The 11,025-nt window shown below is 51.8% G+C and overlaps 1 protein-coding gene across 1 annotated transcript; it reads right to left on the bottom strand.

Annotated features, from left to right (window-relative positions):
• Nucleotides 1-1,424: 1,424 nt before the first annotated feature.
• Nucleotides 1,425-10,551, bottom strand: SARAF (store-operated calcium entry associated regulatory factor). The gene is made up of 6 exons (XM_038759325.1): nucleotides 10,264-10,551; nucleotides 6,406-6,584; nucleotides 4,270-4,687; nucleotides 3,178-3,322; nucleotides 2,612-2,760; nucleotides 1,425-1,900 (listed from the first exon to the last, which is right to left on the bottom strand). The coding sequence occupies exons 1-6, from the start codon at nucleotides 10,361-10,363 to the stop codon at nucleotides 1,875-1,877; spliced, it is 1,017 nt and encodes a 338-aa protein (XP_038615253.1). The 5' UTR covers nucleotides 10,364-10,551; the 3' UTR covers nucleotides 1,425-1,874.
• Nucleotides 10,552-11,025: the final 474 nt, after the last annotated feature.

Raw genomic sequence — 11,025 nt, 5'->3', positions numbered from 1 at the left:
ACTTCTCTCAGCTTCAGCTTTAAAAATAAGCATTGTTAGAAAGTCTAAGCATTTTCTATTTACGTTTCCTTTTGCCCACCCCAAGCCTGTGATTTGGAAACAGGAAGAGGCAGGTGAAATGGCAGTGAGCTCGCTCAGCAGTAACTGGAGGAAGTGAGAAGGAGGGAGGGGGAGAAGGGCAAAGACGACCCAGGACCAGAGAGAGCTGGGGTAATATTAGTATTGTGGTATTTGTTAAGCACTTTCTATGTGCCAAGGATTGTACTAAGTACTATTACCCAATTGTAATCGGATGGAGCCCAAAGCCCCAGCCATTCTGGCCTGTGGCTGCTCTCGAATGTGGGCATTTCCCCTGCCTTGGGGCAAGACGGGTGTGAGGTTCACCGGACTTCCCAAGGGGATGGGCAGATGTGTAGCCAGGCAGAGAGCAGAGGCCAAAAGGTACACTTGTGGAAGAAAACTTTTAAGCTTTCGATTTCTGGGGAGTGGATTACCCAGTTAATAATGCACAAGTGCAGAGTTTATTGGGTCCGTACTACAGTTGTACTAACTGTACTATCTGCTGCAGTAGAGGATAATCTGGTCCCAGATTATCGAAGTAGGAGGGAAAAAGGTACTGAATCCCCATTTTACAGATGACAGAACTAAGGCATGGAGGAGTGAAGTGACTCGCCCAAGGTCACTCAGCAGACAAGTGGCAGACCTGGGATTAGAACCCAGGTTCTCTGACTCCCAAGCCTGGGCTCTTTCCACTAGGCCACACTGCTTCCTGGGCTCTGGGGTCTGAGGAGCGGGCCGGACTGGGCCGGGCAGAGCAGGGCGGAGCGAAGCCCAGAGGCCTAGGGCACAAGGGGATCTAGCACCTTGGAAAAACAAGGTTTTGATGGGAACCCAAAACTCTCAAGAAAAAAAAAAAAGCAGGCAGGGGAACTAGTCTGTGAGCCCGTTGTTGGGTAGGGACCATCTCTATATGTTGCCGACTTGTACTTCCCAAGCGCTTTGTACAGTGCTCTGCATACAGTAAGCGCTCAATAAATATGACTGAATGAACTAATCGGCCCGTTTGTCCCCGGGCTGTCCAAGAGAACCGACTGCCTGCTTACCCAGGACATTTCCCTCGGGCCAGACCCACTGACTCCTGGATCCTCTCCCTGTGGGCCTCCCTGCGCCTAGCTCAGGAAGCTTTTCTGGGCCTTTACTAGGCCCCAAGGGTCTGCAACACAGCCAGGAGATCAAGAGCCCGGCCAGCTTTCAAGTGCCCTGAGAAGGGTGGCCGGTTCCTTGCCTCCATTCCCTGCCCTGGTTTCCAAATGCTGTTCCAGGTACTTCAGGAACCCCCAGGCCAGAAGGCCAGTTACAGGACTGGCCAGCATAATCTATCGTACTTATTGAGCTCTTACTGTGTGCAGAGCACTGTACACCCTCCACTCACCAGGCCGGGGCACTTTTTTCTAACCAACAGCTTGATAAAATGCTTTAAAAAATCCCCACCTGAAGGAAATGCAACACAAAGCAAAGCAGTCATCATAAACTGTCTTGGGCACAACTTCTAGAAGGTAAAGCGGAGATCTCAATGGAAATGGGCAGCTGGGACCATGGTTTCTCCGGAGCTACTCCGCCCTCGCCAGGACCACCCTGTGCCCACTCTGAGAGGCAGGGACCCGGGTACCTTTAAGAAATGCAGAAGCCATTCGCCTAAAAGGGAGAAAGTGTAACGTGGGCTTGCTCTCTGCTTGAGGGAGTTGGAACGAGTCAAAGCCATCTCTCCATTCAAAGGAATGATCAAAAAAAGCACAATGAACAATTCTGCAGGGAAAATGACGGAACTACGGGGCTTTGCATCCAAAGAAGTTTTTATTCACCCTCCGGACTTCTCATCTCCTCTTGGTGCCGCCGAATCCTGGAAGGAGGAAGGCGAGACTCAGCCCCAAATCTGATGGAGCCCAAAGCCCCAACCTCTCCGGCCTGTGGCCACTCTTGAATGGGGACTTTTCTCCTCCCTTGGGGCAAGGCGGGTGTGAGGTTCGCCAGACTTCCCGAGGGGACAGTTGGAAGGGGACAGGCAGATGTGTAGCCAGGAGGAGAACAGAGGCCTGAAGGCACGTTCATGGGAGAACACTTTTAAGCTTTTGATTTCTGGGGAGTGGATATCCAGTTAATAATGCACAAGTGCAGAGTTTATTGGTTACTTACTACGGGCCAAGCACTGCGCTAAGTACGGGGGTCATTACAAGATCATCAGATCAGACACAGTCCTATCTCACATGGGGCTCACAGTCGAAGGGAAAGGACACATTGAAGCCCCATTTTACAGAGGAGGAGATTGAAGCCCAGAGAGGCTAAGTGGCCTGCCCAGTGGCAGAGCTGAGACCAGAAGCCAGATCTCCTTGAGAGCCCTGGGCTCTTTCCTCCAGACCTCACTCCCTCAGTAGCCAGCTGGTGACTGACCCAGGCTCCAAGGCTGATACCAGAGGCTCAGGCAGGACGGAAGAGGCCAACCACCTCCCACCCCAATCCAACAGAAAGGAAGAGGGCCGACTCACAGCAAGTGAAAGCCTGGAAAATTCTCGCATACAGTCTCCTTGGCAGAGGAGGGGCGACGGTGCCTTACCCGAAGCTGTTCTTGTTCTGGTCCCTGGATCTGGAGGTGCAAAGCCAGAGGAGTTGTCCCACGGCGGACGAGGCGGAGGACTGTTCCACGTGTTGAAGTGTGGTGGGGGGCAGGAAGGGTTGGCCCACGTGTTTGAAAAAGGGTTTGCTCTGGAGAGAGAGGAGAGAGTTCGTGCAATTCTGGTTTAGATGTTGTTCTCTCAGCGTGACTGAGTGAGACCTTCCTTCCTGAATTGGGCCGTGCGGGTAGGCTGAGTTTCTGCTGTTTTAGCTCTCCCTCTCTCTGCCCCCTGCAGTTACTGCTTGGGAGAGAGGGTCCCATTTCTGTCCCACCATGAGAAAGGCAAGGGGGGTGAAGTAGCCAGAGGATCAACTGACCAGCTAAACTCCCTAGAAAACTGCTTAGCCTTCTTCCCCTTAGCTGCCCCGGCACAGCCCCCTGCAGACAACCCCCACCAGCCCCACCCCCACTCCCCTAATCCGTCCCACCCCCACCAGCCCCTAATCCCAGGCCCAAACCAGGCAGGAAGAAGCAGCAGCAGCTGAAAAATCAAAAGCAGCACCTACCTGTGGCTCCCGCCAAACAAGTATCCCAGCACGCCTCCGGTACCCAGCCCAGTCCAGAACCCGGGCCCGGAGTTCCTGGTCCCTTGGTGTCCCGAGAAAGGATGGTCAAAACCAGATGTCTCCCCAAAACCGGAATTAGGTGCTCCTTCATTCAAAATGGAAACATTATTAAGTCGCTGCCTCTTCTGCTATCCTGTCCACGCCAAGACACTGCCACTTACTGTTGTTGTTATTAACACGTCAATTAATCACTATGATCACTTATGTGTTTATTAAGCTCTTCCTGTGTGCCAAAGCACTGTGCTAAGCACTGGAATCGCTAATCCCTGCCCTGCTTGGGGCTCACAGTCTAGGAGGAAGAGCAGGGATCTTATCGCCACTTCACAGGGGACAAAACTGAGGCCCAGAGTGTTCAAGTGACCAAACCAAAGGCACATAGCAGGGCAGAGGCAGAGCTGGGCCTGGCACCTGAGTCCTGCAATCTTCCAACTTTTGGTGTTACTTTTTCAGATACAAACCTTCAGTTTCAAATCCTTTCAAAAAGGTGAGGGGGGGAGGGGGAGCAATGTGACATGCTCGCTCGTTGTAATTTCAAAGATTCCCTTCAGAGACATTATGAGAGTCAGTAGTCACTCATCCTATTAATTCAATAATAGAAAGACAGCCTGAACAATAACCTTGATATGAGGAAGACTAGATGACATTCGCAGAATGAAGAATGTGGATTCTTTAATGACTGGAGAAAAGGCGCACACGCGTGTGTACAGACATACACACACATGTACAATGAAACTATCATTAAGGATGGGTTAACGCAGCAGGGCGTCATCAGTAGCTGCCTCTGTGATCACTCATTAGCTTATGTTTCAACTTCACCTCAATCTATCTCCTGAAACTAAGGAAAAGCTAATTATGTATCGCTAATCGCTACACCAGATTCCAGTTTGTTATGATTCCTAATTCCACTGTACGTTTTGGAGGCAGGAGGGAGTGAGAGTGCATGGGGGCTGGGGGGGGGGGGAAATGAAGCAGTGTAGAAAGGCAGGTGTCCAGGCACCTCCCCACCCCAACCCCTGGCTGCAGAGACGGTACCTGTGAAATGCGTTTTGAAGCCTGGAGGTGGGGGTCCCGCCGGGTGGGAGAACCCCTGCTGGTCCTGCCACTGAGTGTCAGGGTGGTCTGAGTACGGCGGAGGAGGGTCCCGGGGGCCGGAGAGGAATAGCTTGTAGATGCCGTAGGCCAGGACAAGAAGGACCACGATAACAACTAGTCCATTCCCGACAGAGGGCTCCGCCATGTCTGCTTTCTGAGAGCGGCCCGAGAAGTAGGAGAAGCCACCGCCTCCGCCACTCCTCCTCTGCCTCTGGCCATGCTCGGTCAGCTCCAGGTTATACTCCAAACCGCAGGACCCTCTGAGCACATAGGGGTCTTCGGGGTAATCGTAGCCCTCACAGCTCACGGCGATCCTCCCAAATCTGTACGCTTGGTCCAGGTCGGCCTTGCACTCCCACTGGGGAAAACAAGCGCAGACCGTCAACCCGGCCGCCCGAGGGCAATGGCACCGCCTCGATGCTCAGCGACCGCCACGGTCTCTGAGGTCCTGGGGCGCAAAGTGAACGGCCTGGGGACTAAGTGGACCAAACGTGAGAATTCTCCACTCTTAGCAAAGAAGAACAGCAGCGGGAACTCTGTGCCTGCCAGCCCCAGCCGAGGCCCCCAAGCCCACCCGGCCCCGGCCCCAGCCCTGGCCCAGCCCCAGCCCACCCAGATGATGGGCTGGGGGAGGCCTTGTCAGAGTCCCAGAGTCTGAAGCTTTAAGAGACTCGATCCCACAGGGACCTCAACGATGACCAAACACTTCTTCCAACCAGGTAAACAGGGCTGGCATCTCGAGAGGGGGGCAATGACTAATCGTTCAATGGTATTTATTGAGTGCTTACTGTGTGCAGGGCACTAAATTAAGCATTGGTAGAGTTCAATATGACAGGGTTGGTAGACATGTTCCCTGCCCACAAGGACCTTCCCAAGCGCTTAGTACAGTGCTCTGCACACAGTAGGCGCTCAATAAATACGATTGATTGATTGATTGATTGATTGACCTTAGGGTCAAGAAGGGGAGACAGACATTAAAATAAATGACAGCTATATACGTAAGTGCTGTGGGGTGAATATCAAGTGCTTGAAGGGTACAAATCCAAGTACAGAGGAGAGGGAATAGAGGAAATGAGGGCTTAGTCGGAGAAGGCCTCTAGGAGAAAATGTGGTTTTACTATGGCTTTTAAAGTTGGGAGAGTAGTGGTCTGTCAGATATGAAGGGGGGAGGGAGTTCCAGACCAGAGACGGGACATGGGCAAGGGGTTGGCAACAAGACAGAAGATTTCAAGGTACAGTGAGGAGGTTGGTGTTAGGTGAAGTTTGTGGGCTGGATGGTAGTAGGAAATCAGTGAGGTAAGATAGGAGGGGGTGAGTTGATTGAATGGCTTAAGGCTGATGGTAAGGAGTTTCTGTTTGATACAGTGGTTGATGGGCAACCACTGGAGATTCTTGAGAAGTGTGTAGATGTGGACTGAACGGTTTATTAGAAAAATGATCAAAGTGCAGTATGGCCTGGAGTGGCGAGAGAAAGGAGGCAGGGAGGTCAGCGAGGAGGCTGATGCAGTAGTCAAGGTGAGATCAGTGTAGAAGCAGTTTGGCTGGAGAGAAAAGAGGGATTTTAGTGATGTGATGGTTGAACTGACGGGATCTAGTTACAGACTGAATATGTGAGTTGAGTGAATGAATGAGAATAACGAGTTGAGAATAATGCCAAGGTTACAGGCTTGTGAAACATGGACAGTAGTGGTCTACAGTGATGGAGAGTCAAGGGGAAGACAAGGTTTGGGTGGGAAGATGATGAGTTCTGTTTCTGGAAAGGGAGAGGATTGTGGAGGTATAAGTCTGCCTGTCAAAGGCACCCCTAGCACAGGTCCTCCCTCGGGCATGAAGCTCGTGGAATCCAGCTCCAGGGTAAGTGCAGTAAGCGCTCAAATACCACTGATTGACTGGGTGAGTGAGTCCTTGGGGGCTGCTAATCCCCTGCAAATCCTGCTCCCCTTCAAGGAAGATGCCCCTTTGCCCCTTGGATAGGGGGCGGGAGAGAAGAGGGGAGGGCGGTGGAGCCCAGGGGCCGACCAGAGGTTGGGAGGGCACTCAGAGCGGCGACCTCCACTCACAGGCCGCGGGCGTTACCTGCACGTCAAAGCCATCCCAGCCTTTGTTGTGGCACTGCACCACGTCAGGAAAATAGGCGGTACAGCCCGCACTGCCACCAGTGCACTGCAGCTGGGGAACCGGAGCGCTGCGTCGGGCGCTGGTGAACTGGCCTCGGTGCAGGGTGAGGGCCTGGATTTCCCGCAGCAGGACTTTCTCTGAAACGGACAGAGGCAGGCGGTCAGGACTTGCGGGCGGCCCAGGGCCCCCTGGGCAGCAGGGCAACTCGGGGGAGATGCTGGAAGCAGAAATAGTTCAAAGAGGTGAAGGGGACCAATGCAGGGAGGGTGGCACCCTGTCACCCTGAGCCAGAGACACTGCCTTTGGCCCCAGCTCAAACACGCTGAAAGGCCTTTTGGAGCCGCGGGCCAACCCGTGGGACTGTGGAACGGGGTGGGAAGAGGCGCCACCTCCCTCTCGCCTCCTTTGCTGTTCCCCTCGCCATCCCTGAAATGGCACAAGCTCTGGGTCTGAGACCTGGGATTCACCTATCACCTTCCCACTGGTCCTCGTTCTTCTCGGGCGGGCGGCCAACCCTTCTTCAGCTTGGACTGACCCTCTCCCTGGGCTCTCCGGGATGGTTTCTTTCCCCGGCCCGCGGGCAAACCACTCACCTCACATTCCCTCCAAACAACTAGTCCGTGATGCTGCACCTCCAAATTTCCCTAGAACCATGTTCTTTGGCACTCGTGGCCATACCTTGACACACTATGGCTTCCTCCTACCTGAAATTTATCTTCGGGCCCGTCTCCCCTGCTGGACCGTAAGTTCCTCGAGGGCAGAATTCGTGTCTAACTCTACTGCACTCACCCAAGCGCTTAGTACAGGGCCCTACACACCATAGGTGCTCAGTAAATTCATTCATTCAATCGTATTTATTGAGCGCTTACTGTGCGCAGAGCACTATACTAAACGCTTGGGAAGTACAAGTTGGCAACATACAGAGACGGTCCCAACCCAACAACAGGCTCACGGTCTAGAAATACTCCTAAGGGACCGAATCGGAGCACTAGGTGTGCCTCTCTTTCGGCTTTTTGACCCCAAACGCCCCACCCCGGAAACATGTATATATGTTTGTACGTATTTATTACTCTATTTATTTATTTTACTTGTACATATTTATTCTATTTATTTTATTTTGTTAATATGTCTTGTTGCCTGTCTCCCCCTTCTAGACCGTGAGCCCGCCGCTGGGTAGGGCCCGTCTCTATATGTTGCCGACTTGTAATAATAATAATAATAATAATAATAATGATGGCATTTATTAAGCGCTTACTATGTGCAAAGCACTGTTCTAAGCGCTGGGGAGTTTACAAGGTGATCAGGTTGTCCCATGGGGGGCTCACAGTCTTAATCCCCATTTTACAGATGAGGGAACTGAGGCCTAGAGAATCAATCAATCAATTGTATTTATTGAGCACTTACTGTGTGCAGAGCACTATACTAAGCGCTTGGGAAGTACAAGTTGGCAACATATAGAGACAGTCCCTTGGGGGGCTCACAGTCTTAATCCCCATTTTACAGATGAGGGAACTGAGGCCTAGAGAATCAATCAATCAATTGTATTTATTGAGCACTTACTGTGTGCAGAGCACTATACTAAGCGCTTGGGAAGTACAAGTTGGCAACATATAGAGACAGTCCCTACCCAACAGTGGGCTCACAGTCTAGAAGGGGGAGATGGAGAACAAAACCAAACATACTAACAAAATAAAATAAATAGAATAGATATGTACCAGATAAATAGAGTAATAAGATAATCAATCAATTAATCGTATTTATTGAGCGCTTACTGTGTGCAGAGCACTGTACTAAGCGCTTGGGAAGTACACGTCGGCAACACATAGAGACAGTCCCTACCCAACAGCGGGCTCACAGTCTAGAAGGGGGAGATGAGACATACTTTTGTCCCATCTCCATGAGCCCCCTGCTCGAACATGGGGTGTCAGGTGAAAAAAGTCAAGACCCACATAAACCTCATTCAAGACCAGAGAAGTGAAGTGACTTGCCCAAAGTCACACAGCTGACAATTGGTGGAGCCGGGATTTGAACCCATGGACTCTGTCCTGCCATCGACCCCCGGCCCACGTCATCCCCCGGGCCTGGAATGCCCTCCCTCTGGCCATCCGCCAAGCTAGCTCTCTTCCTCCCTTCAAGGCCCTGCTGAGAGCTCACCTCCTCCAGGAGGCCTTCCCAGACTGAGCCCCTTCCCTCCTCTCCCCTTCGTCCCCCTCTCCATCCCCCCCATCTTACCTCCTTCCCTTCACAGCACCTGTATATATGTATATATGTTTGTACATATTTATTACTCTATTCATTTATTTATTTATTTTACTTGTACATATCTATTCTATTTATTTTATTTTGTTAGTATGTTTGGTTTTATTCTCTGTCTCCCCCTTTTAGACTGTGAGCCCACTGTTGGGTAGGGACTGTCTCTACATGTTGCCAATTTGTACTTCCCAAGCGCTAAGTCCAGTGCTCTGCACACAGTAAGCGCTCAATAAATACGATTGATGATGATGATGATGATGTCTCTATATGTTGCCAACTTGTACTTCCCAGGCGCTTAGCACAGTGCTCCGCACACAGTAAGCGCTCAATAAATACGTCTGATGATGATGACTGTCTCTATATGTTGCCAACTTGTACTTCCCAAGCACTTAGTCCAGTGCTCTGCATGCAGTAAGCGCTCAATAAATACGATTGATGATGATGACTGTCTATGTTGCCAACTTGGACTTCCCAAGTGCTTAGTCCAGTGCTCTGCACGCAGTAGGCGCTCAGTAAATATGATTGATGATGATGACTGTCTCTATATGTTGCCAACTTGTACTTCCCAAGCGCTTAGTCCAGTGCTCCGCACACAGTAAGCGCTCAGGAAATACGACTGATGATGATGATGACTGTCTCTCTATGTTGCCAACTTGTACTTTCCAGGCGCTTAGTCCAGTGCTCCGCACACAGTAAGCGCTCAATAAATACGATTGATGATGATGATGATTGTCTCTATATGTTGCCAACTTGTACTTCCCAGGCGCTTAGTCCAGTGCTCTGCACGCAGCAAGCGCTCAATAAATACGATTGATGATGCTGACTGTCTCTATATGTTGCCAACTTGTACTTCCCAGGCGCTTAGTCCAGTGCTCCGCACGCAGTAAGCGCTCAATAAATACGATTGATGATGATGATGATGACTGTCTCTCTATGTTGCCAACTTGGACTTCCCAGGCGCTTAGTCCAGTGCTCTGCACACTGTAAGCGCTCAATAAATACGATTGATGATGATGATTATGACTGTCTCTATATGTGGCCAACTTGGACTTCCCAAGCGCTTAGTCCAGTGTTCTGCACGCAGTAGGCGCTCAATAAATACGATTGATGATGATGACGACTGTCTCTCTATGTTGCCAACTTGTACTTCCCAGGCGCTTAGTCCAGTGCTCTGCACGCAGTAGGCGCTCAATAAATACGATTGATGATGATGACTGTCTCTATATGTTGCCAACTTGTACTTCCCAGGCGCTTAGTCCAGTGCTCTGCACGCAGTAAGCGCTCAATAAATACGATTGATGATGAGGACTGTCTATGTTGCCAACTTGTACTTCCCAGGCGCTTAGTCCAGTGCTCCGCACGCAGTAAGCGCTCAATAAATACGATTGATGATGATGATGATGACTGTCTCTCTAGGTTGCCAACTTGTACTTCCCAGGCGCTTAGTCCAGTGCTCTGCACGCAGTAGGCGCTCAGTAAATACGATTGATTGATTGATTGATTGATTGAAGGTTGGCGGGGGCCAAGTGAGCAGGCCCGTCCCCTTGGCCCCGGGTCACTCACCGTGCTGGTTCCAGCCGGAGGCGCCGCCCAGGGCCCCCAGGAGGAGGAGGAGGAGGAGGAAGGGGAGGAAGGGGAGACGAGGGGTCGCGATGGCGCCCATGGCGGTTTCAGGCGCCCCCCCGCGCGCCGAGGCCCCGGGGGCGGCGGTTTCGGAGCCCCCCGCGCCCGGAGGCCGATCGGTCGGAGGGCCCCGGCTCGAGGCGCCGAACAGCCGGGAGGGCGGCGGGGAGGAGGAGGACGAGGAGAAAGAGGAGGAGGAGGAGGACGAAGGGCAGAGTGGCCAGGGGCAGGGCCCAGTCACCAGGCCCAGGAGGGCGGCGCGCATGCGCCAAGGCCGTCGGGAAGCAACCAGGGCCGCGCTTTCATCATCTAATCAGGCCCCCAAATAAACAGATTCCTCGTTCCCCAGTTCCCTCCCCCTTCCAGCTCAGCACTCTGCTTAGGTCTGCTCTGTAGGGCGGCATTAAATAATCATAATAATAATAATAATGGCATTTATTAAGCGCTTACTATGTGCAAAGCACTGTTCTAAGCCCTGGGGAGGATACAAGGTGATCAGGTTGTCCCACAGTCTTAATCCCCGTTTTACAGATGAGGGAACTGCTTAAAAAATGATCAGGCCTGCTCCAAGCAAACCCCTGGACCCTCCTGGACCCCGGGCCCTTTAGGATACGACTGGAAATGCCTTTGTAAGGTGAGGGATGGGCAGCGGGTTAGGAGCCGCCAACAGAAAAGGCCGTCCATTCGTTCAGTCAGATTTAG

This window comes from Tachyglossus aculeatus, chromosome 17, assembly GCF_015852505.1.
Source record: "Tachyglossus aculeatus isolate mTacAcu1 chromosome 17, mTacAcu1.pri, whole genome shotgun sequence".
Lineage (NCBI taxonomy): Eukaryota > Metazoa > Chordata > Mammalia > Monotremata > Tachyglossidae > Tachyglossus > Tachyglossus aculeatus.
The sequence above is the reverse complement of the archived record's forward strand: the minus strand, read 5'-3'. Positions and strand labels throughout refer to the sequence as shown.